Below are 26,601 nucleotides of genomic sequence, written 5' to 3'. Positions count from 1 at the left end.
ACATTTTATGAGAGCCTACAGTGTTTCACATTACTAGATAAACAGGGTTCAAATTAGGCTCTGTTGTACTGGATTCATGTGCATATTCCATGTTTATTTACAAACCGTATCTGTACATTTAAATTGCAATCGGTCATCCAAAAGTACGTTGTTAGACTTTTCAGTTTATTGTAATTAATGTTATGTTTTCAATCACATATTTACATATTTACAGTAAATACAGAGAGTCAATGTAATCTACTATTGTGTAAAGTAGGGAAAGTAGTAGTACAAAATTATAGTATCACAGCAATTATATTATTCCCTAATAAAAACAAATCAGTCGATACATTTTTTATTGTTGCATGAATGACTTAAATGAACGTAATAAAATATTTACAATACAAACATTCCAGCAACATTGAAATCATACAAGTAAAAAGGTAAAAAAGAAATTATCACATAAGTAGTAACTAAATTGTGGTATTTGTAGTCAGTGCAGGGCCAGGATGAAGACGAAGCTGAAACAGATTATTTTAAAAGTGTTATTTAACACACACAAATCTACCGCAATCATATTTTTAATTACATCAGGGAAAACTGATTTCCATAAAGAATTTTTTTCCCCTGTGATCAACTTTTTAAAACTGCTCACACTTACTTAATTTGTTTTTTTCCACTCAAATTCTGAAAGCCTCTGCATAAATGTAGCCACTCGAGTATTAAAGTTTTGGGGTTTCCTTTGGACAGCTGAACCCGTCCTTCGGCTTGTACCTGATTTTGAGGTACATTTACTCCCCTCCGGATTAATCCTTACGAAGAACCTGAAGAAAAGCAGATACATTTTTTAGAAAAGAAAAAAAAAATTCCAGAGGGCTACAACCATGTCAGTCACTGAACACTGTTCAAAGGGTTTTAACAAAAGAGGTTTGTTATCTTACAAAAGTTGCAGGATACTCAAAACAGGGACCTTGGTTATCTAAAGCTCTATTCGGACAGGACACGTTTTTCTGGAGGACGTTAGAGAAATTTCTGTTTCACAGATGTACTTGGCCATTTTAATCCTGTCTGAATCTTCTAAGTCTGTGTTTATCTCGCACAACCCTAGTAAAAATTCCAGGACAAATTACCTACTTTATTCAGCACCAGGAAGTCTAATCCCATCCGAATGTGAATATCTGAGATTAACGATATTGTACTATTTGAACCCTTCTCCTCATGTTTTTTAATCTACCCGAGTTAACGTTTGCACACCAAACCATCCATCCACATGGATGGTATCAGACTAAAAAAAATGAACATTATAAAGTTAATAAATAGAGCCAAATTGTGGAAAATTTGAAGACTGTCAATTTTAATGTCAGTGTCAGGTAAGATAGTTGTCTAGATGTCTCTGCTCACTTATGTAGGTTTATTATAAACAGCCACTTCTATAGACTTATTTGAGGTTTATTTAAATAGGGTTTTAATATACATTCTGTAATGCCCATATCTAGAAAACACTCCCACTTCTGTAATAAACACGGAGATGTTAGCGCCATCCGAAACGGTACATGAAGTCACAGATGTTGGGTGATACAATTTGTAACTCAAACTACATTTGAAAAACTAGTCTGATCCAAACAGGGCTTAATCCTATTAAATGATTATATTACCATGTAAGTCAGTTTCTCTTAAGCCGGGTGCACACTGTGCGATTTTGCCCACGATTTGGCCGTCTGAGACAAATTTAGCAAATCCTAAAAGATTCCTCAGATTCTAGGCTAAAATCTGACGTCTTTGGTCGTTAGTTTGACATGTTCACCGGCAGCCGATTAATGACCGTTGCGATCAAATTTTACCTCAGATAAAATTCTGGCAGTGTCAGAAGATTTGGCACACAATCCTGCAGTGTGACTTCTCCTACGACGACAGTCAAATATCTCCGTTTTTCAAGACAAACTATGACCAAAACGAGAGCTAGAGATTTCTTTGTAGCCAGCATTTCAGTCCCGTGTGTAATGCAGCTCACCGTCACCGAACGCGTCATTCATTGATGATATAAAACACCGGTGAGTTTTCTTGCGCGCGTCCGTTTTAAGCACGCCTTAACTATCGTGCAGTCTGACATTAATGCCAACTGAGATCTTACAGTGTGACATGGCTTACTTTAGGCATCATGTTCGTACAGTCTGACAAGGGACATTCGCAAAGGATTCTGAAAAATCGCACAGTGTGCAGGACCCATTAGTGTCACCAGTGTCATAGTATAGTGTCTGGTGAATGATGTATAATTTAATCAACACAAACCAATACGCTTAGAAGTTAGCCATCATGAAACTGCATTCGCAACCCATTTTACTTCCATAAGTAGACGTATTTCTGATCTAAAAAAAACATAAGTGAAATATCAAAAGAAAGAAAGTAAAAAATAAAAAATAAAAACTTGTACCAATGTCCTCAAAACTCACCTCTGAATGAGCTCTAGGGTCGCACTGGCTGACTCCTGGTACTCAATATTAAAAACGTAGAAGCAGCCAAAAAACACAGACAATGCCGCTGCAAAGTCCAGCTGGTTGTCTATGGAATGTGTTACTCTGCCCTCAATACTGATAAACCACTTGGACGAAGTCAGCAATGTATCACCTGAAATGTAAAGAAATCACTGTACATATGTCCAAGTACAAATTAATGAGCTTCGTGTAGCAATGTCTTACCAAGCATGATGAGCCGGGGCGTTGCCGGTAAGCTCATTTCATTTTCGATGGATGTCTTAGTAGCAGTTTCCTTGAAAACAAAAAAATAAGAACATCTTAACAGTCAATTTTTGTCAAACACCCTTCAAAACTTTAGTTGAACTGTAACACTTATAGTTACTGACATCTGCTAAGATGAACACAGAGTTGTCCTTTTCCTTAAAGTATTTCATCATTAACAGGATGGCTGATATGGCAGTCCTGTTATTATTTGCTGCACTGGCATCATCGTCGATCTCACTAAGGATACTCTGGACGTCTTCATTCCACTTCAGTCTCTGACTACTGAAGTAGTTCAATATTCTCCTGGCTTTAACAATAAGGGTTTCGCTAAAGCGGTTTCTGATGTCAATCCCAGTCAGGATTTTGAAGTGCCTGCAGAGGCCTCTTTCGGTGAACAGGAAAGGCCAATGCCCTTCTATCTCACTGATGGTAGGAGGGGGGCATGAGTTGATCATGTGGCGCTGGTAAACATAAGTTTGCTGCATTAAGTCATCTACGTTGGGCAACTCGGCAGCCCTTGGGCCTGCGGACTGAAAAATCTCTGCCGCAACCTTCCTCTTCATTTCAAGAGAATCCGCAGTCTCTCCTTCTGGGACGGCAGAAGGCTGCCAATTAATGCACCCATAACTGTCCACTTTACATCTGACTTTTTTCGCAGAGTAGCCGTCCTGTTGTCCACCTCTCTTCGATGGTCTTCTAGGTCGACGAATCCTGTGTTCCAAAACATCTCTATTCACATGTTCTACCCTCGTTTTTAGTTGTCTTTGTAGGCAACTGAAGCCATTTCCTAGCTGTTCACCTTCCTCAGATATGTCTCCAAATGTCAGGGGATATGTAGTCACGATGCTTCGAGCCACTTCTCCACAGGCAGCCAAGTTTGGGTTTGGACAGTGGGCTTGCATGGCTGCCACAACAATCCTAACAAACTCTCTTCTTGGTCCAGGTCGAGCCCTCTCTCCAGTGGATGTTGCCTGAATGAGAGCTGCTGGCATGCGGTTCCAAGGAACCTGGAAACTTCTAATCCAGTTGGACTTAATAGGATAGTGAGGAATGGAGGACTGTTCAAGAAGGGACTCGTTTGATGATAATGGAGTAAGTGTCATCTCGTTAGGTGTTCCATCCACTCGTCCATTGGATTCTTGGTAAAAAATCATGGAAAGAGATACAGAGAAATTGAAATATGTTGAAGAGCCAACAAAGTACCTTCTTCAGAGGTCTCAACCATCATTTATTAGTAAAACGTTGCTATAATTCACTTATAAAATGTACTATACAAGTAGTGTACTTGCAATGTATTATGAATAATTCACAAAACGTGCATATGCACACACATTTTTTTTTTAACATGAATGAACATTCAGAATTAGTATTCTAAATAAGCGACCGCATGTTCAAGGTTAATAATTAACATAAAACACTCCCAAATCAAATCCTCAAAGGCTTTCCACACAACCTTTCCTTTACAGTCTTTAGTCTGTCTCAGCAAGCATGATGTGATGCACTACTAAAGACATACTAACACTAGCAATGCCAAGCGTGCCATACTCAAAACCAATTAAAACACAAACACTTCTTATACAGACCTACATGTATCTGTGTTGTGCCTTTTCTTAATTTTATATTTTAAAATATGATGAAATGCATTCACGATTTGTTTGTGAAATTGTTTGCAAGTTAATTCTATGCTACCGTTCATGAGAATACAGATGTGGCCTTTGAAAACATGAATTTTATGATTTTATGCAATGTTAGGATAGACAATATCAACAGTAAACATTCATTTATAGAGTAGAAAAGGGCTGTATTTGAATTTAAATACTTCCCTACTATACAGTACCAAAAGAGTAGTATGCCTGAATACATAGTGTGCGTCTCAATCAGCTCCCTAGTTCAGTAGTCAGGGCACTGATCAGGGAGTCAGCCCATTGACTTAAGTCCTGATCAGTGCCCTGACTAGTGAACTAGGGAGCTGATTGAGACGCACACATAGTATTTCTGAATTACGAAAGGGATTTACAAATCAAAGTAAAGTGATGCCTTTGACGCTTGTAGGTTGAGTGACACTAATCAATTTCATTCATACTACCCATATTCATACTATACAGAGTACATTTGAATGATTGCAAAGTAAATTCAAATGTTGTTGCCTACTCAGACAGTACGCAATCTCGGATGGACAAAAACTATCAAGGGTTTTGAATGAATAAACAATGTGAATTAGCATGATGGTTTAAAACTTCAACAGGTAAAATGACACCAAACGCAACAAAAACCCCACTTTTATTGACAGATATCATGTTAGTAGCATGCCTACTTTGAGTTAGTTACTCCTCAACATAGACAAATCCGTGCCAAATGTTTCTCAAAATGGCACTGTTGGATAATAGTAAAGAAATATTCCATGGGCTATATTACAGCAATAAATCTGGGAATAGCACAATCACAAAATTCATGTTTATTTTTCCAACCCCCCAAAATTTCTCACATCCTTAATAAGTGTAATTTACAGAATTTTTAAAACATTAACAAAAGATTCAAATTCATCAGATTTGACAACAAAATGTACTATACGGGGGCCCAGAAAACCCAGTGACAACTTGGTGGAGTTGTAACTCAGTTGCAAAAGGTTCAACCTTGAGCTCAGGTGGAGTTAAATAGTCTGTAGTAGGTGCTCTTGGGAAAGGGAAAAGACCAATGACAAAAAAGGCAGGTCCGAGGCACTCAGTCAGATGTAAATGAAGGATAAGAAAAGAATTAAAAAGCCTTTATCAGGTATGACTTAAGTCATTTTTAAAATACTAAAGCCGACATGTTTTGACCAACAATGGTCTTCATCAGTGCAAAGCAACACAAAGAATGAGAATGACAGTTAAATGTTAATGAAGTTAAACCCCACCCATAAACCGACAACATTCAATTAGCCTAATAAGGCCTAATACAATCAATTAACCCAATGAGGCAATCAGGTCTACAGGATTGGGGAAACCAACGTAATGGGCAAAAATCCCCTTTACAGTAGGTTACCTGGATAACCAAGCGCATACCTGCAAAGTGTTGCAGGTATGACGTAAATTTGTAGGCCAAAACGCGGACACGAGTTAGCATTTAGCACTTCTGGTTCCATCGTCCTGAGGTCAGTGTTTTGTTTTTTTAAATGGGGTTTTGGTTAAATGCCTGAAATAAGGCCTGCGATGAACACAAGCTCTAAACACATTTTATTTTATGACATAAAAACCGTCAGTATTATCCCACTCAAGATTTTTTAAGCTTATGTGTCTTAAAAAGGTGTTTGCAAACAAACTTCTAATGCTTATAATTGTGCTCTTCTAAATTATTCTAACTCAAATTATCTGGGGAAATGTTTTTAGGTAAAAATGGAAAGAGTTGGGAAGTCGTGGGACCGTGGTGTACTCCGTTTATAGCCAACATTTAACTTTTTACATATGGCGACTGCATTTAGGCTTCAAAATTAAAAGTTGTGTTCATTATTGTAGTTAATAATTTTTATTGTTGATAATTATGTAATTCATTATGATAATTGTTTTGTTGATAATTATCTGGATGGACAAAGCCTATAAGCATCATAAACTTTTGTTGATCACAGAGCATGTTTTTTGCGATAATCCAAAAGCCTATGGAAAAAATTATATTGAAGGAACCAGTGCAATCCGATTGGACTGCAAAATGGGTCATACTCATACCTGCACCACTATTACACCCAAACTGTAGGACATCAGGCATACAGGAAGACCAAAAATTTTATATTACTAATAAAATATATATTTTTTATTGTAAGTAATAAAGATTTGTAGACATGACAGCAAGTTAACGTGTAATCAGTTTGCAATATTTATTAGTAATTTTACTAACTAGAGAATTCTGCAGATATTTCAGTGGCCTACCATGTTTGAAGTACAGCACAAAGGCTTTAAAAAGAAGGGAAAGCGAGTCGTTTAGTACGGAGAAGTTCATTAAGCCGATCCCTAATCATCTTCCAGTCACGGGGTGTAGGCTCTGGGAATTTCCGGCGAACTATTTCTGATATTGTTTGCCGTAGGTTGTTAGGCAGCGCATATTTCCCCCTGGAGCCGTCAAAGTTGACAGCACCTGACCAGCCTAGGTAAACTTCATGTGGTACTAGAGTTTTAAACAGAAGCACAGCAAAGCGTTCTGGCCTCGGCTTCCTGTCCCTTCCAGCTGATTCTAGATACAGTTTTTCTTCCTTTTTCATAGAAACTGGATTTAAACAGATATCAGGTAGAATCGCACCCATAGACCAGCAAACATAATGCTCAGAAGTTGAGGTGTTTGGAGTGTCTGTCATTTGCAAATCAATTTGGGGCATCACTGAAGAACACTGGAGTGAAACGGTAGACGGAGGAAAAACCGTTGGTGTAGAAAACATAGGTGTTTGATGATCAGATGTCGAAATCTTGGCTAGTGAGCTGCGTGTTTCTGTCTGTGGTGGCGAATCAGCTGAAGCAGTGTGATCAGGACTGGATTTAATTTTCTTGAACGACTGACGATTGAAAGAGCAGGCCATTGAAGGTGAGGCGTCCGCAGACATGACACCTGAAAAAACATACAGCTTATATTGTTCTAAATACAAACAACCAAACATTCCCATGACTATTACCAAGATAGCTTTAAAAAACACATGATTATTGCTGTATCAAATGAGTTTTTTCAGACCATTTGTAATCAGATTTCGAAGGGAGGGTCTCTGACTTTGTGAGTGCATACATCACACACTACGTGTTGCTGCATGTTTGTTGACCAATAAAATTAAAGTAAAAATACATAAATTATACCGAAACGCACCCCAAAACTTTGCAAGTACGTTAACTTATTTGAAGGCAGGTTGTGAACAGGTCCCTTTGTATTTTCCCTGCAGCCTGGGCTCAAAAAAAGTGTCTTTTTGTGAAAGCCACATGCAGAGAATAAAGAACAAGATCTGCTGTATGTCGTTCAATGTTGTTTACTGGGTTGCTTTGTTTTTCAACGCAGATCACTGCACTATGCCTATCCTAAGCATGCTTTTGACCTGTGGAAACGCAAGCAGGATCAGGGTTTACAGTCACGTATCGTACTGTACTGAAACGTACCACACTGGTCGGTGGAAACGAGCCATAAGTGGTCAAGGATTAAATGTTTTTGTTGTTTTTTTGGTCAGAACTTAACAAACTAAGCAAACTGAACTACAAGTGTGAACACACCCTTAGTATCTGTTTTAAGTTTTAGTGCACTGGTTGATTAGGAGGTCTTTTGTTTCTACCAAGAACACATCCGGACAGATAAGTGCATGTCGAAGCGCTAAGTGTGGCGCACAAATGAGATTAAATGAATAAAGCCATTAAAGCTGCTTACAAACAAACTTAGACCCATATACATGTATTTAGTGTTAAGGTCCACTTGTGATCAGGTTGATGAAAATTCATCATAATACTAGTTGTAAAAAGGATCACAAATGCAATGTGGTTTTGGACTTTTAACAGCTACATTTAACACTGACAATTTATGATTGATTACCCAAGGTGCATCTTAATACCAGGTGTAAACTGGGATTTGAGCAATTTGAGCATTCAAACAGAACACACAGTGTTCTGACGAAATTGCACTCCACTATCACATCAGAGACAATTACACACCCACCGCAATTCTGTGACAAAGACAAGATATGCACCCACAAGAAATACCTCCCTATATGCACCTCCCTAAATAAGAAAAAACTCCCCTTTAAACCCATTAGCTGAATTTGAAGGTAGGACAGATGACCAAATGTGCCTGTAAGATTTTCAAAAAAGCTAAATGTTTATCTTTGTGTAAGAAAGAATTTCAACAGTGTCCTAACTACACGTGACACGCGATAATAGGTATCTTTTGCATGTTAATTAGAGTTTTTGTCCTAACCAGCCAAGACGGTGACACGCGACGAAAGCCATTCTAGAAACGGCTCCAATTTTTGTGCGACGTCGCGGCTAGAACAACAAAAAACATGGCGATGTTAATCTCAGGTAGTGTCTGTGTGCTTTATTTAATGTTAAAAGTGTGTAATGTGACTTTGAATATCATTTAGCGCTCCAAGCTTTGTCAAACTAAAAGCAGCAAAAGATAATTCCCCTCAGATCTTGAAATTAATCACATTGAAACAAGAGTGTTCAAGCTGTGTACAAAAGTGTATTCTATGACAACGATTGTTTTAGTAATCCAGACTCCAGTATGTATTTTTAGTAGTTTAAATGGTGTAATATTTGTGAATTTGATTGATTTCCTTGCGAGTGCTGTCAAGATTAATCTCTGGTGCTGTGCACTTGCCGCTAGAGCCCATCCACACGCTGTTCTGATTGGCTGTTTTTTGATTGATTTGCTGCATCTCGTTGTAGTGTCGCGCCTTGTGTGGACAGAAAAGTTGCTTTTGGCTGGAATCTTATCGCGTCGCGTGTAGTTAGGACACGGTGTTAGGTTTTTAAATATATAGAGGTGTTACAAGAAGGCTGCCTGACTGCAACAGTTGTGTGAAGAACCCTGGGGAAAAAAGTGTGTTTTTAAAGGCCACATCTGCAGGTCAACCATAACCTTATCAAATGAATACCGGTAAACCGTTTTCTTTATCCATCTGGATGAGAGGCGCTTTAGATGGGCACCCAATGTGACGTTTAGTGACAAACGCAAGCGGATGACCCCAGAACGTTTGTTCTTTTTTTAACATTACATGAAACACAATAGCTACTACAGTACACAATAGTAACTCAAGCACAAGCCGCAGTTCTACTCTCAGACGTCCATCTACCACGTTTGCATAGAAATAAAAACAAAGCAACAGAGCTTATAGACTTCTAAAATCAGTGTGTTCTGACCTCATACGGTAATCCTATTCTTTTTTCACACATAGCAGCATTTAAAGGTGGGGTAAGTGTTATTTCAAAACCATTTTACAAAATAACAATAACAAACTTTTAGCCAATCAACAGGTAAGGGGTGTGTCTACTAATGATGGCGAGAAGAGAGGCTCATCATTATTCAAAACACACGACAAACATGACGGACATTAGCATAGAACTATATATGCTGCTTTTGCTTGAATATGCTCGTGTCATGTTCGCTTGTTTGTTCCTTTGCGATCATTTTATGCCTCACTTCAGCGATGATAAAGACCCGTTCATTTCCACACCGTATGGAGCATCCTAATCTCCTCACTGTCTGTTTCAAGCGTCAGTTTACAAAATGTGTCTGACAAGTAAGATAGCCTACTATACTCCTAATATATGTTTGTTTCCTCTCTTCATGATCTATATAACCCTAATCCGGTCATAATTGTAATATGTCGTTAGCTGGACTGTCATGCTCGTGTACTATCGAGTTGACGTGAACTGTTTGTATTTTTGTGATCGCTATAACTTTTAGTTTTAGTGTTTTAAAATATCAACAACAGTTACCAGAAAGCACTTACCCCAACTTGAATTTACTGGTATGAAACTGATTTACTGGTCAAGTTAAAACTTCTCATACTGGAAAATTGCCAGAACTGATGCACCAGAATTTTTCTTACCTCTTTGTTTGAATGTTTTCACAAGTTTTCGACATTGTATTGGCTCCAGAAAATCCTGAAGATCTGACACCTCTACTAGGGAAAGGTCCTCGGACTTCTCCACACCCACCACAAGTGAAAGATGATTGACCACGTTTTGAACTTTGTTACTATCCAACTCTGGGAGAATTCTTTTGATTTCCTCTTGGATTGCACCTGTAGGGAGATAAAAACCACACACTGAGGGTGGGTTGCATATATAAGGGCTAACCTTGAACCCAATGTAATCATAAATCATCATTTAACATATTTAAACCCATCTTCCCACAAAAAGGAACAAAAAGCAGTATCAGGCCCTGTTTATATCTGGTATTGAGATGCATTTTATTTGATCGGATCACTAGTAGATGAGGGAGATACCCATTTACACTGGGTGTTTTAATCCCTCTCTTTTGTCCACTTTCAACCACTTCTGTCCTGATTTCTTCTAGAGGAGGGAGATTTCATATGGGTGGGTAAATGTTTTTTTGTTTTTTGTTTTTCAATGTAATGTACAAAATAAGCTTGCACAGTTTACATATAAACATGCACACGACACACAGAGCAGCAGCTTTCGCAAGTCCACGCTGAACACAGTTAGTGTGTAAGAAATCTGGAATGGAGAGGCAAAATTAACATTGTCAATTGCGCTTTGTACCTCCTTCAAACCGAACTTGTTTCTTCAGCTGTCAAAGTTTAAATCCCATCTGGCTACCGCGCATCCCATAATGTTAGCGCATTAAATTAAATAGGCGTAGAGTCTAGGGATGGGTACCGAAAACCGGTATTAAACGGGCCCCGGGGCAGAATTTTGAAAGACCGTTGTATCGATAAGCTCGGACGTTATCGGTTCTGCTGTCGGTACTTTTGAAAATACACAAACGACAGCCGAGGACAGAACCAAACATTCAAACGTAGCCCGGTTGCACTTTAGATCTGTGATAGTCTGCTTTTATTTTAGATTTTGTCTTCCAAAGATTATAATAATAATATTTATGTCTAGCCCAACTTAATTCCCTTTGCAGCAGTACGCTGTCATTTCTCCAAACTCAAACGTAATGACAGAATCAGCACGATCGTTGATTGTTGTAAAATACAGTCTAGCCACTGTTGGTAAATTGTGGGACGCGTTTAATAATAAAAAGAGCGATTAAATGCACAAAAATGTGCGCAAGAGATTGTTCCCAAGTCGGCGCGCGCGCTCTGAAACAGCCCGCGACGAGCAAATTACACTTTCGGTTTCACACTCGCGTCTAAACGATCAAATGTACACAAACATCTATGTCAAAATGACCGGCTTGGAGAGTCTCTTAAACACAACACAGTTTGTGTCTAAAATGGACGTAGTTATTATGGATATATAGACAGGAGAAAATATAGTCCATCTGCCAATTATCAGTCGATTATCAGTAAGATCTGCACATCTGTCTTAAAGAGGCAGCAGTGTAAATAAACAAGCTGACGAATTACTGCGAATTAAACAACCAAATGCAAAGAGAAAATCACTCACAGCTCTTGCATGAATAACTTCAGCTTTAATAAGCATTCATTTGGCTATTTATGATGAACAGTGTTATTTTACATTTGATTAGTAGAATTTTTCCTGAAATGAAAGCACTGCATGTGTAGGCTGTGTATTTTTGTTAATTGTGTGTGTGTGTGTGTGTGTGTGTGTGTGTGTGTGTGTGTGTGTGTGTGTGTGTGTGTGTGTGTGTGTGTGTGTGTGTGTATATATATATATATATATATATATATATATATATATATATATATATATATATATATATATATATATATATATATATATATATATATATATATATATATATATATATATATATATATATATATATATATATATATATATATATATATATATAAAAATCTCAAAAAGTACCGATAAGAATACCGTTAAAGTACCGGACCGATAAGCAGTATCGGTAAGAGTAGTAATACCGTTAAAACCTTAACGATACCCATCCCTAGTAGAGTCTGCATCTTTTGTGGCTGTTCAAACTCATTCAACCACACTTCGAAAGCAATCCAGTCTAATATGTTTTCAACTACCTCTGGAAGTGGTTGAACGTGGACAAGCTCAAAACCAAAACGCAGTTTAATATCAGGTGTAAACAGGGTTTCGCTGTTATCTTTCTAAATATATAGCCACATGTTTTGCAGTCTACAAAGGTAGGGTTTCATGATGGTACAGTCATTTACTATTTATTAACCCTTTACTCGGTATTAATCAATCATTTAAACAAACAGGGCTTAAATTAGGTCAGGAATCTTATTTCAATTAGGCCATTTAAGTAGCTTTTAGAAACGTGCCTTAAGACACATTACAGATGTGCATCATGAGACAAGATGTGTAAGTGCAAGTTTCTTTCAGTTAAAACAACTCAGAAACGCATTTAATTCTGGGACTAGGCTTACTGGGGAACAGAGTTTTCAATGTACAGTATGCGGTCAGCTATAATGTAATAATGACCAAATTACTACACAAGACAAAAAGTGCTCTCACAGCATACCTTTCACACTTTGATTATCTTGGTCTTCCTCAATTCTTTCTGAAGAGCAATCATCAAATGCCTCCTCCTTGATCATAATCATGTCAGGTTCTTCTTCCAGCAAATTTACAGGCTAAAGGATTATAAAAGAGGGAGCTAGTAAGCTGTATTCTGTATTGTTTTTAAGACAACTCCATAAACTTTTATCATACAGCAATATGTGAGACCAACCTCTCCTATGATGACCGCAGGATCCAGGTGTGTGTCGTCCTCCTGCTCACCAACCTTTGACTCTTCGTGTCTCCAGAGGTTCATACACCATTCCTTACCGAAGACATTGTCAATGGCAGGGCGATGTCCAGTGTCTGTTGAACATGTGGGCATTCATTATTTGGTAGGTATTGAGTCAGAGGCACAACAAGAGTGATGAACCAAAAGTCATCAGGCCTTCAATGCAGCTTTTTGCATTAAATATTAAAATAACGTTACATATCTCGAGATGTGCATCAGAAAAAGGAAACATCTTAAATATTACCTGTAAGTCCCTTAGCTTTTGTCCCGTTCATCTTTCCAGCGGTTTTCCGAGCAGACTGAAGTTCACTTTCCAGAAAATTGCATTTCTTTTTCAGGGATTCATTTTCGCTTGTACATCGCGTTATCTCTAGGCGCAGGAAAGACGAATTTTGCTCGAAAAGTTTGCTTAATTCCAAAACAGCTGTTTTTGCCAACGTTTCCATTATGGATGTTAACTGTGTCTGAAAATCAGTGGTATTCATGGTGTTCATTGTTTACGGGACACTTTAAAAAATAAATAGTCGTCCTTCGACCCGACAGCTCAATTAATGTCTTACTACAGATGTTAATTATACCTCAAACAAACGATGGCGGTATGTTACCTTTACTATTTATGAAGATAGAAACAACAAAGCATAGCGTTTGGGAGTAAAGGATCATGGGATAAATTACCGTAAACCGCCGTTTAGAGGCGACTATTCTATAGTCCTCCTCAGGAATGCAGTTGCCTCTGTTTATTTCGAGGTTTGGGGAACAAAATTAACCCTTTTCACAATTTTTCACAGTTGCTAAGACTTCACCGTTTTTCTCACAAAACCAAATCATTAAATTACATTCACAAAACTTCTGATTCTTCTAGCAAAATTAAACCATCGCTCAACCATTTCTCAAAAATTAAAACAAATCTTTCAGCTCATAAACACACACAGTCATATTTAAACTCCACAGATCATTTATTAACACTGCATACAAAAATTGTAGTTACAGGAGAGAGAGAAAAGAAGAAAAAAAAATATATGCCATTTTTATACTGTGTAGGCTACGTTTTTATATATATATATATATATATATATATATATATATATATATATATATATATATATATATATATATATATATATATATATATGTATGTATGTATGTATGTATGTATGTATATATACATACATACATACATACATACATACATACATACATATTATATATATATATATATATATATACATATATATATATATACATACATATATATATATACATATATATACATACATACATACATACATACATATATATAAAACGTAGCCTACACAGTATAAAAAATGGCATAAAGGCATAAAATAGTAATCGAATCGCAAATTGGTAAGGTGAGTACTATATATACTGCAAGTATAGTATTGTATTGAATATTGAATTTAATGTTTGGATTCAGTACTTGCATACTGTAAACTTATAGTAGCCAAATGCAAAAGCCCAAATAGTCAATGAAAACTAAATGAAAATGTTACAGTGCACTCTAAACAGTTGTGCAACTAGGCCTACAAAATAACTCTAAAAAAGAGGTTGCCTTCATGTTGGGTCCAGCCTCAGGACTTTGTCCACATCACAGGCAATGTTGTTTCTTGTAGGCAAAGAAAAAATCCTCTGGTGTGCTGGATCCAGTTTTGAGAATACTCTCCACACCTTTCTCGCTTTCTCGTCTTCATCCTCTTCCTCCTCATCCACAATCTCTTACACATACTCTTCCTCCGCTTCCTCTCAGGTTGTTTCCATCCATTGTTTGTATGTACAGTTGGTTTGATCACAAACATTAGAAATAAGAGTGACCAGTTTAGAGTCGTTGTGTGTAAACAGTGACAGCTGTGTTGTAGTTTAACTTTCGCTTGCCTGTGTTTACCGTTTTGCAACACACATGCATCACAGTGCAAAAATGTGTTTTGCTGAAAGAGTGCTTTAGATTTGCAAATGGTGTCTAACTGCCAGAACCTGTTTAACATTTAGTAGAAAGAGTGATTTATTTGACAAATGGGCTTAGGCCTTTGAGAATTTGGTTCAGATAATATAGTTTAGTGTTTTAACAGTTGTGAAAATAGAATTGTGACGCATTTTCAAGTCAAAAGGCTTGTCAAACTCAAGGAGGAATTTTGATCATCAATATTTTTAATATTATGGAAAATAATTTTAAATCACATCTTTATATAAACTCTCATAAAGCTTAAAAAAAAATACTTTTTTGTTATTGTGTATAAATATGGGGGGGGGGGTGGATTCAAGAACTAATTTTCATAATAAAAACATAACATTACAAAGGAGTGCATTCGGAGGCACTGTAAAATCCTCACCTGAGATGTCATTACACCATTGTGACTATCAATGCTCTGCATTTATACTAACACTTTTAAAAATACATAATAAATGTCGCTAAAAACTAATTTGCTTGTCGTAAGAATTATTACAATGGTAAAGAAAAAAAATCGAAAATATTTTTAGAAAGCATAAGAAAAAATACAATTATAAAGGTTGATTTATTTTTTATTTTTTTTAATCGCTCTTTATTTATGCAATTTTAAACATACAATTCAGATACTGATACTGTACAAAGAAATACATATTTAAAATGTGTGTGTAAAAAGTGTGTGTGTATATATACACAGACAAATATATTTGTACAGTATGTGTGTATATATATATATATATATATATATATATATATATATATATATATATATATACATAATGTGTGTGTTTGTGTGTATATATATATTTGTACAGTATGTGTGTGTGTGTGTGTGTATATATAAACATGCCTGTCCTGTCTTGTGTGCACATGTGGGTTTTGTTATGTGGAGCATGTTATCATGTCATTTTTTCGGATCCCTCCCCCTTATTATATGATTAGTCCCACCTGTTCCCTCTTGATTTCGTGCCTTTTTAGGCTACGTCAACACTAATCCGGATAAATTTAAAAACAGAGTTTTCGTCTAAAAACGCTCGGTGTCCACACTATCATTTTCAATCGTTTTCCAAAAAATGTTCATCTGCACTGAAACGTCTGAAAACGCTTACATCCCGTACTGCTGCAAATCCAAGACGCTTCGACTACAATACTTTTTTATTTACTCTTTGAAATTTTGCGGCAAAGTCGAGAAAAGGCACAGAGTTTTTTAAATGGGTCGACAGTGATGTGGAGTTGTTGCTGCGAGTAACACATGAATATAAAGTGCCAAAACCAAGTGAAAATGTAGACTGGGAGACGTGCCAAAATAAATACGGCTGAATTGGTCATATGACTGCATCACATGGCTAAAAATGCATCATCGTATTAAAAAGCCTCCGTTTTCACAGTCCACACTTTGACGCGAAGACGGCGTTTTCAAATTTATCCGCTTTGGAGAGCATTTTCAAAACGATACGTTTTCATTGACTTAAAACGCTGTCTCAGTGTGGACGGAAGGCCAAAATGGAGAGAAAAATATACGTTTTCAAATGAAAACGTATTAGTGGGGACATGGCCTTAAGGGGGTCGCACACCGGACGCGGAGCTCGGCGGCGCTCGGCGGCGCGCCATGTCTTTAAAATTCGAACACATTGTTTTCAATGAGTGTACGCACACCGGTGGCGGCATTCGGCGCATGTCCGCGGCGACTCAGGAAGTTGTTCTAAATCCTGCCGCGCCACAGAGCGCCATTTCAAGGCTTTATATTAAAAGTATATTATCGTTAAGGTATACTGATTTCAACCTTTGCTACAAGACACATTTGTTTTACATTCTGAGTTCAACAGCTTGAATAAAGTCTAAACATATTTTGGGGAAATGTATAATAAACGTAGCCTTTTAAAATGTGCGCGTCCGGTGTGCGATACCTGAGACGCTGCGTGGCGCGCCGCCGAGCGCCGCCGAGCTCCGCGTCCGGTGTGCGACCCCCTTTAAGCTCCTTGTGTTTGTCAGTCTTTGTCAGATCGTTGTATGTCTCCCGTCTCCCCGTGTTTGGTATGTTTGCAGTTTATTTATTTCTAGTTCATGGTTTTCCCCCTCGTGGGTTTTGTTTTGTGTTTGTTTTATTTTGTCATAATAAATCACATTTCTTGCGCACATGAGTTTTCTTTAGTTGTAACATGACTATAACACAAACTTTAATGTTAAATGTGATTAATCACGATGAATTGATATGAGAGCACTTATATAAATATTTTTCTCAAATTGTGAGGTAAACAAAATTCTTAAAGATTTTGTGATGAACTAAAGCAGGCAAACTTTTTATATATACTTCTGTTTGATGTTTGCTAGGCAACACATAAAAATAGAAATAAAAAAGTTGCAATAAATGGAAATAAGAGACGGTTACAAGTATGCAAGCATTTATATTTAAATTTAATTGCACACATAAAAACAACCTTTACTCTTAATATTTCGATCCACTTTTAGTCCACATGGTTTCACTTTTTTATGTGTTGTATTCAATAGTATCATGACGTGTTGATTCTTAATGTTCAACAAACAGATAAAGCTTCATACTAAAACTAAGTAGCTACATATAACATTTAGTAACTATTTATTTCAAGAGAGGCGTTTTGTACCCTTGCCTTTTACCACATTCTGAGCAGCTATATGGCTTTCTCCAGTGTGGCTTTGCAGGTGAACAATAAGACTCTTCTGACGGACGCTCTTTCCACACTATGTGTACCCATATGGCCTCTCACCAGAATGAGTGCGCTCGTGTAAAAGGAAGTTTGGTTTTTGAGCAAACCGTCGACCACAAACTGTACAGACAAAAGGTTTTTCTCCAGAGTGTGTTCGCATGTGTTTTTGCAATCGGCTAAAAAATTCAAAGGTTTTCTCACACAAAACACACTTTAACTTTTTCTTTTGTGTATTCATTACCCGTTTACACTTTCTCTTCACTTTGCTAGGAAGAAATCCAACATCAGGGCTCAAATCTGACCCTGTTACACTATTTCCATGTGTAGAAGTTGTTCCATTGAGACTGTTTTTGTCTTTACTTAGTCGTTGTCTTAATTCCACATGCTCGTCTGACGGTACCATGTGTGCGAGAAAATCCTCGGAGCTCTGGGCAACACATTTCTCATCACTGGTCAATGATAGTCCTGTAATTCAATAAATGACTAATTAATTACTGAAAATAAAGAGTTAAATGGATAGTTCCCCCAAAATGATCCTATAATTTACTCACCCTCAAGCCATTCTAGGTGTATATGACTTCACTTCATATCACTCGGCTTAAGCTAACGCTACTCCTACATCCTATGTCATGCAGAGGTCACTCTCATGGCCGTAGCCACTTATGAGGTCACTGAGGTCCAGACCTCTGTATATTTCTGAGGTGTATATAATAAAGGTTGTGAAATAATTGCCTAATATAGTACTCTACTTTAGAGCTACAAGGATATTGCACAGCACCAAGATCTTCTCATCTGAGCTGCCTCAGCAGTCTATCACCCCTCATCAATATCCAAATATTTGAGATGACCAATCAAATTTAAGTAGTCAGGTTTTATGTTCAAAGAAGCTGCTGAGCGTGAATTTCAGTGACCCTTCAGCTGTTAGCAGTGCGAGATGAGATTCAAGTAACTAAACTAAACATTTCATATTTGACAGCTGTTTTAGTATAAAAAATGTTAAACGAAAACCAAAATAATCACGCAAACTAATAAACTTTTGTCTAAGTTTGCCATTTTTAATTGAAAATAGGCCTTTATAATTTATGTGATTCATGTACTTTAATAATTAGTAACTGGCAATGTGATGGGACAAGAAACATTAACAAAGCTGTTTTTATCATATTAGGCGGCATAATAAATGTGTACATATTTTGAATTAATTTAATAATCTCAGTTACCATGCTTACCTGATAGTCTTCAGTAAATTAACTTATCAGAAAAGGATTCATTAAACATATAAATATCAGCTGACCCTATGTTTTCTTTCTTCACTGACACAATGTTCAGCTTTAGGAGGGGAAGAGACAGAACAAGAGAAGGAGACTGAGAGAAAAAGAAAGAGTGATGGAATTGAGGTTGGAGCGTTTAACTTTTTTTGTTTGTTTATTTTAAAGCTATGGATCCTTTTCGCAGACAACAAAAAGTGAACACAAAAAAACGAATTTGATGTTGTCTATCATTTGTCGCTAGCCTGGATGCCAGCCAAACTTACCACCGGCCACAAAAAATTTAGGTCGGGCAGTTCGGTCTGGCCTCGCTCCATAGAGGAGTAATTATCTCTGAACAGAAACTGTTCGGACCAATGAAATCATCAGGGCGGGCTTCAGACGATGACGGACAGATGATAAATAGTAATGTAACCATGCACGTCATCAAAGGGGCTTGGATTATATTTGTTCAAATCTTAAACGGAGAGCTTGTTTGTATATGCATTCACCATCACAATTTCTCTCAAAAATGATGATCATGTTGGGTAAGTACTCTGTGTATCATTAAATTATTTTATTTTTTGTGTAACACTGTTAAAGATCATTTATTCCATCGTGCGTTCAGTCAGGGTTGCCAAGTTTTTACTACAAAACCCGCCAACTACTAGCCCTAAACAATAGCTTCTCGGGGGGTTCTGCAGGGAAAAAATGGTGTTTGGGGGGCAAATGTGTGTTATTTTGGCAAGGTTGCCTGCTAAAATTCGCACTCATGGGTATATATATCACATAATAGTCACTCAAAAAAATTCAGACTTGGCAACACAGAGCAGTTGAGCTCTGTAGACATAGCTTCGTTGCTCTGATTGATTGTAGTTCTATCCAATTGAGGTCTTTCCTGGTTCGGTTGAAACACGCCCCATAATCACAGCCCAATGGAGCAGTTTCAGATTCGTATTCTGACTAGAATTGAGTATGACCACGTCAGGCTATTTCATCGCTATAGAATTTTACCCAACTATGACGACTTCCGTTTCTGAGATACTCGGAAATGTAAAAGGGTCAACTGTTATCCAATTAGTTTGACCTTCAATAGTTTTAAAATGCACATTTGTAGATCAGAGAAATCAAAAGGTCAGAGGTCTCGAGTCATATATGACCGTTACCAGAAGCCAGTGATTCTAGTTTATAAAGTTATAAATATGGATTTAAATATAAATATTAATTTTTCTTACACATCAGTTTCAGAAGACCTTTGACTCACTGGAGTCATAAGGATTACATTTATGGATGGATGCACTTTTTGGAGTTTCAAAGAAGACAAAAGTCATATACACCTAGGATGGCTTGAGGGTGAGTTAATTATAGGGTAGTTTTAGTTTTTGAGTTCTTTCTCCACAAACCTCTCAAACTGCTACTTTGGTCTTCCTCGGGTTTATTTTTCCCAGAGCAATTGTCAATCTTCAGCGGCTCTTCTTTAATCATAATTACATCTGGTTCTTCATCCAGCAAATTTACTGGCTGAAGGATTGAAAATATAAGAAGGCTTGTATTATTATAGCTAGTGAGCTGAATTCTGATTGTTTTTAACTTAATCTGAGAAACAATGTGAGACCAACCTCTTCTGGGATGACTGAAGAGTCCAGGTGTGTGTCGTCCTCCTGCTCACCAACATTTGACTCCTGCTGTCTCCAGAGGTTCATGCACCATTCCTTACCGAAGACATTGTCAATTGCAGGACGAAGTCCAAACTCTGTAAAAACAGGTGGGCATTAATAACATTAAGTCATTAATTGTATCAGTCTGCTTTTAACACGCGTTTTATAAATCACCTCTAAGTCCCGGATGGCTGAATGGAGCTTCTGTCCCGTTCATCTTTCCAGCGGTTTTCCGAGCAGAATGAAGTTCACTCTCCAGAAAATGGCATTTCTTTTTCAGAGATTCATTTTCGTTTGTACATCGTGAAATCTCTAATCGCAGCAAAAACGAATTCTTCTGGAAAAGTTTGAGTGTTTCCACAACAGCTGTTTTCGCCACAGTTTCCATTATGGATATTAGTTGTGTCTGTAGTTCAGCGGTATCCATGATTTCCATGATTTAGGTTAATTTAATTTAGTAATTGTAGACATGACAGATTATACTGAATTCTGCTTAGTCTTAATACATCTGTTTTGATTGTTTTATCATCTGTTTTCTGACGGACAACGCTATATATTCTTAACGATCTTTCTGTAGAAACAATCTGTTTGACAGAAAAGGATCATGGGATGACCGTAAACTACCGTGTAGAGGCGCCTATTTTACCCCCATGAGAACTAGAAAAGCTTGTTTGTTTGTTTTTCCATTCACCAATACATTTTTGGGTTTTAAGCTTTTTCTCAACTAGGATACGAAAGATACAACATAATGATTTATCATTTTGCTATATGCGTGTAAACAATGCATGGCCATCATTATCAATTTGCTATTTCCGTTGTAGGCTACACTGTAGGCTACCAAGCACACCAGACCAGTGTTCTTTTGGCGACATGTAATGAAAAAGACGTGTAATAAAATATTAAAATAAATGCCATGTTTCATATAAGATATGATCATATCATGATCTGATTTGTGTTGAAATTAGTTTGATTTAAATTACAAAATGTTATATTTCCATAAGATAACTACATTTTATCATTTAGTTATAGGCTAATTAAAAACTAAGGATAAGGGGTTATCAAGGTGAAACCAGCAACATTTTGGTATCTCTGCCAAGCCATGAATGTGCTCTTTACAGGAAAAAACTGTGACGTGTTGTCAGCTCAAATTCGATAAAATATAATGTCTTCTACAAAGGCAATGCAAAACATCTATTCCTGGGTCTCAGGAGGATGTAGTTCACTGTTGTCTCTGTTTACTTGAGGAGGTTTAGCTGCTAAACAATACCGTTTTAAAGTCGGCATGAAACATATTAAACTGTTTCGCATTTCTGAAAGAAATATATCAAACACAGATAGATGTTTTGTTTTTGTTTTCCCAGTGGTTGTTTATTCATTGGATTGTGAAAATTGGCATTTTAGATTTGAATGGAACCGGTTTGAGTGCAATGTGGCCTTGCAATGTGACCATAAAATGGTCATAACTTCCGTGATATGAATGATGTATACATCATTCATATCACGGAAGTTATGACCATTTTATTTTAAAGATTGTGATGTCAATGTTATTTATATATGCAGCCCACCCCTCTGGTTGGGCTTTTCTGTAAAATCAATTATTCAAGGCCCATTCTGCAAAGCTTGCATACACTGATTAACTATTGTAGCTAATAAATTGGACAGAACCAAAATTTACTTTTTGTTTATCATGTTTTAGACATGCAGTTTGGATTTAGATGTTGATACTTTACAAACACACAAATAAAAATCTTATGGAAATTTAATGAGTAAACCACATGGTCCAACTGGATGAAAATGTGGAGAGGACTAAAATGTATGAGAAGAAAATAAAAGGAAACACTTTACAATAAGGTCTAATTTGTTAACATCAGTTAATGCATTTACTAACAATTAGCAATATATTTTACAGCGTTTATTAATGTTAAATAATAAAACGTGTTCTAGTTGAAACATGATTTTTTAAATGTTGTGTGTGTGTGTGTGTGTGTGTGTTTAATATATCTATTGAAAAATACTCTTTAACAGTTGATCATTTCACTTATTTGTGAAAATACTATTTTTTTTTTTTTTAACTTTTTATTCAGGATTTTTTTATATATATATTTCAGGGACCACAAAAGGTAAAAACATCAAGTTATAAGTTATCAAAAAGTTGCAGCAATATCAAATCCTCCAAAAGTAGCAGAACACTGGACACAAGAACTTATTTAGAGTTAACAAACAACTTTTATCAGCATTTTTATCCACTTTTCAATTTTTAATGCAGTTTTTTCAATAGTATATCATGTTTTACTTCTGTTAAACAGATAACAAGGCTATAATAATGACCTAGACTGCATGTCCCAAAAGCATCCTATGGTCTCTCTATGAAATCAACTTACGAAACACAGCCCTAGACAGTAATTTCATACTAAAAATAAGTACACAAATAATATTCAGTAATAATTCTAACTAACACATCGGTGTGTTTTAAGAGCAGTTTTGTACGCGTAGCTTTTACCACATTCTAAACAGCTAAATGGTTTTTCTCCGGTGTGGCTTCGGAGATGAACGTTAAGAGAAGATTTCTGAGAAAAGCTCTTTCCACACTCCACGCATGCGTACGGCCTCTCGCCAGAATGAGTGCGCTCGTGAGTTGTGAGATATATTTTTTGAGCGAACCGTCGTCCACAAACTGTACAGGCAAAAGGTTTTTCTCCTGAGTGAATCCGCATGTGTTTTTTCATATGGCTTAAATATTCAAAGGTTCTCCCACAGAACATACAATTTAATTTCTTCCTTAATTTAAATGTCATCTGGCTGAAATTCAGCTGATTTGGAAAAAATCCAACATCAGGATTCAAATCTGAGCCTGTTGTACAGTCTCCATGCGTCGAAATTGTTCCTTGAAGAGCTTGTTCTTCAGCTTGTGGCTGTTGTACATTAGTTTGGACTTGCTCATCTGAAGGTACCGTGTATGTGATAAAATCCTCGGAGCTCTGGGCAACACATCTCTCATCACTGGTCATTGCTGTAGGTCCTGTAAATTTAATAAATACATAAATTTCTAAAAATAATAGAGTTAAAGGGTTAGTTCACCCAAAAATGTGAATTATGTCATTAATGACTCACCCTAATGTCGTTCCACCCCTGTATGACCTCCGTTCATCTTTGGAACACAGTTTAAGTTACTTTATATTTAGTCCGACGGCGTATCTAAGTTCAGGCACACTATACTGTCCATGCCCAGAAAACTAAAAAAACACATCATCAGAGTAGTCCATATGTGACATCAGTTAGTTAATTAGAATCTCTTGAAGCATCAAAAATACATTTTGGTCCAAATATAACAAAAACTATGACTTTATTCAGAATTGTCTTCTCTTCCGTGTTTGTTTTCAATCCGCAAACAAAGATTCGAACGGTTATGAATCAGCGGATTGATTCACGATTCTGATCGCGTGTCAAACTGCTGAAATCATGTGACATTGGCGATCCGAATCATGAATCAATACGCTGATTCATAACCGTTCAAATTCGCTGATTGAAAACAAACAAAAGTGAAGACAATGCTGAATAAAGTCGTAGTTTTTGTTATTTTTGGACCAAAATGTATTTTTTTAATTACCTTTCTGGACATGGACAGTATATTGTGCATACACTTTCATTGGAGGAAGAGAAAAGCTCTCGGGATAAATATGAAATATCTTAAACTGTGTTCCGAAGATGAATTCCAGAGGTCTTGCGGGTGTGGAACAACATTAGGGTGAGTCTTTAATCACATAAATTTCATTTTTGGGTGAACTAACCCTTTAATAGCAGGTGTTCTCAAGTTCTTTCTCCACAAACCTCTCAAACTGCTACTTTGCTCTGCCTCAGGTTTTTTTTTCCCAGAGCAATCATCAATCTTCAGCGTTTCTTCTTTAATCATAATTACATCTGGTTCTTCATCCAGCAAATTTACTGGCTGAAGGATTGAAAATAAAAGGAGGAGCTAATGAGCTGAATTCTGATTGTTTTTAACTTAATGTGAGAGACAATGTGAGACCAACCTCTTCTGGGATGACTGAAGAGTCCAGGTGTGTGTCGTCCTCCTGCTCACCAACATTTGACTCCTGCTGTCTCCAGAGGTTCATGCACCATTCCTTACCGAAGACATTATCAATTGCAGGACGAAGTCCAGTGTCTGTTGAACATGTGAGCATTACATTTAAAATCGGTAACCACTGGACTGAATCTTATTATCCCACATCAGACCAAAAGAACCTGATTGTAGTTTTGAATTATACCAATTGTTACTAAGCATAAGTTACTATATTATTTCCACCATCACTAATTATTGAATCAATTAACTGAAAAATCTTTTGCACAATTTCTGGAGATCTGGGGAGTCATTTATAACACAACAGGACCTGAAAGAGACATACGCCCCAAGACAATCAAACCATCTCCATTGACTTTGTATCGCATGAAGTGGGATCCTTGTAAATTCTGGCTCATAACAAAAAAACAGAACTGCTATGTGACAGGGTGCACAGCAAAAAAGCTACGAAACCCAGAACTAATTTTTTTTTAAGGATTTAAGGATACAAAAGTACAAGCAATAAGACGTGAAGCATCACCAGGAAGAATGGGTATATTAAGGGATCCTGACACTCAGTGTGTAGTAAACTTTTGTCACAGGTCAAATATCCAAATATCAGTTTTATATATTATATTTTAGCATATCCTGTCACCGATTATGTTCCCCTACAGTGGGCATAGCTTTCAGTGTAATATTGTAATATCTATCTTAATTGGCAGTATTATATACTGTGTGTGTGTGTGTGTGTGTGTGTGTGTGTGTGTGTGTGTGTGTGTGTGTGTGTGTGTGTGTGTGTGTAATAATAAAATAACACTTGTAATACGTGTTGATGTTTTGTTTTAAAGATTTTTTTTATTCTCTCTAAAAAATATAATGATGACTAAGGATTGGCATATTATGAAGAAAACCAAATACATACAAAGCCTTAAAGAGATGGTTCACCCTGAAATTAAAATTTTGATATTATTTACTCACCATCATGTCCTTTATCTTCTGTTGAACACAAAATAATATTTTTTGAACAATATGGGTAAGCAAACAGTTGATGGTCCCCACTGACTTCCATAGTATATGAAGAAATACTATTAAAGTCAATTGTAACCAGAAACTGTCTGGTTACCAAGAATAAAATCAATATATTATTTGTGTTGGGAACAACATGAGGGTGAGTAGCCTACATGATGACAACATTTTTATTTTTTTCCAACTATCCCTTTAAATAAAAAACAAGGCCTTGTTTTTGTTTGTGCATTACACCATAATAGAGCCCATCTATCAAACGATGTCCACTAATCTGTTAATTATATAAATAGAAACTGGGGGGAACACAACCCGTTTTCAGACAATGACCACGTAAAACTGGACATGAAAGTCAGCAAACATTACTCAAGGGCACAGGGATAATCCTTTGTGGGACATGAGTACACAGAGTTCAGTTTACAAGCTAATATTATTTAAAGCACAATTATAACAAAATTCACAGTATCAATCTGCGTTTAACAAATCACCTCTAAGTCCCGGATGGCTGAATGAAGCTTCTGTCCCGTTCATCTTTCCAGCGGTTTTCCGAGCAGAATGAAGTTCACTCTCCAGAAAATGACATTTCTTTTTCAGAGATTCATTTTCGTTTGTACATCGTGAAATCTCTAACCGCAGAAGCAACGAATTGTCCTCGAAAAGTTTGCTTATTTCAACAACAGCGGTTCTTGCCATAATTTCCATTATGGATGTTAACTGCGTCTGGAAATCAGTTGTATTCATGATGTCCATTGTTTACAGGAACCTTTAATGTTATAAGAATATATTTAATATAGCCGTTTCTTCTTATAGACACTGTCGCTATATTTTCCACGGTCTTTTTGTAGAAACAAACCATAAATAGCGTTGCGCCGAAAAGGATTATGGGATGA

The 26,601-nt window shown here is 36.8% G+C and overlaps 2 protein-coding genes across 4 annotated transcripts; both read right to left on the bottom strand.

Moving 5' to 3' along the window:
- Positions 1 to 144: 144 nt before the first annotated feature.
- LOC137045224 (uncharacterized) lies at positions 145 to 26,601 on the bottom strand. Of its 3 annotated transcripts, none has more exons than XM_067421791.1 (9): positions 26,200 to 26,601; positions 13,023 to 13,156; positions 12,813 to 12,924; positions 10,267 to 10,461; positions 2,840 to 3,855; positions 2,676 to 2,745; positions 2,430 to 2,604; positions 641 to 803; positions 145 to 500 (listed from the first exon to the last, which is right to left on the bottom strand). In XM_067421791.1, exons 1-8 carry the CDS (start codon positions 26,459 to 26,461, stop codon positions 641 to 643), a joined length of 2,127 nt encoding a protein of 708 aa, XP_067277892.1. In that variant the 5' UTR covers positions 26,462 to 26,601; the 3' UTR covers positions 145 to 500. The 3 variants fall into 3 exon arrangements, with proteins under 3 accessions (XP_067277892.1, XP_067277880.1, XP_067277887.1); XM_067421779.1 differs by lacking the exon at positions 26,200 to 26,601 and adding an exon at positions 13,327 to 13,734; XM_067421786.1 differs by lacking the exons at positions 145 to 500; positions 26,200 to 26,601 and adding exons at positions 2,269 to 2,345; positions 13,327 to 13,734 and having other exon boundaries at positions 673 to 803.
- Positions 17,428 to 21,443, bottom strand: LOC137045265 (zinc finger protein 500-like). The gene is made up of 4 exons (XM_067421833.1): positions 20,803 to 21,443; positions 20,590 to 20,723; positions 20,374 to 20,491; positions 17,428 to 18,191 (listed from the first exon to the last, which is right to left on the bottom strand). The coding sequence occupies exons 1-4, from the start codon at positions 21,062 to 21,064 to the stop codon at positions 17,761 to 17,763; spliced, it is 945 nt and encodes a 314-aa protein (XP_067277934.1). The 5' UTR covers positions 21,065 to 21,443; the 3' UTR covers positions 17,428 to 17,760.

This window comes from Pseudorasbora parva, chromosome 2 (assembly GCF_024679245.1).
Source record: "Pseudorasbora parva isolate DD20220531a chromosome 2, ASM2467924v1, whole genome shotgun sequence".
NCBI classification, from domain to species: Eukaryota; Metazoa; Chordata; class Actinopteri; order Cypriniformes; family Gobionidae; genus Pseudorasbora; species Pseudorasbora parva.
The sequence above is the reverse complement of the archived record's forward strand: the minus strand, read 5'-3'. Positions and strand labels throughout refer to the sequence as shown.

Excerpts from the sequence above, each read along its gene's own strand:
- LOC137045265 (XM_067421833.1), bottom strand. The coding sequence starts at position 21,064 with ATGGAAATCATGGATACCGCTGAACTACAGACACAACTAATATCCATA. Across the intron at positions 20,724-20,802 it reads CAGCCATCCGGGACTTAGAG|AGTTTGGACTTCGTCCTGCA; the intron begins GTGATTTATAAA and ends CTGTTTTTACAG. Across the intron at positions 18,192-20,373 it reads CCAAAGTAGCAGTTTGAGAG|GACTATCATTGACCAGTGAT; the intron begins GTTTGTGGAGAA and ends ATTGAATTACAG.
- LOC137045224 (XM_067421791.1), bottom strand. The coding sequence starts at position 26,461 with ATGGACATCATGAATACAACTGATTTCCAGACGCAGTTAACATCCATA. Across the intron at positions 3,856-10,266 it reads GAAAACATTCAAACAAAGAG|AATCCAATGGACGAGTGGAT; the intron begins GTAAGAAAAATT and ends TTTTTTACCAAG. Across the intron at positions 2,605-2,675 it reads GCCCCGGCTCATCATGCTTG|GTGATACATTGCTGACTTCG; the intron begins GTAAGACATTGC and ends TTTACATTTCAG.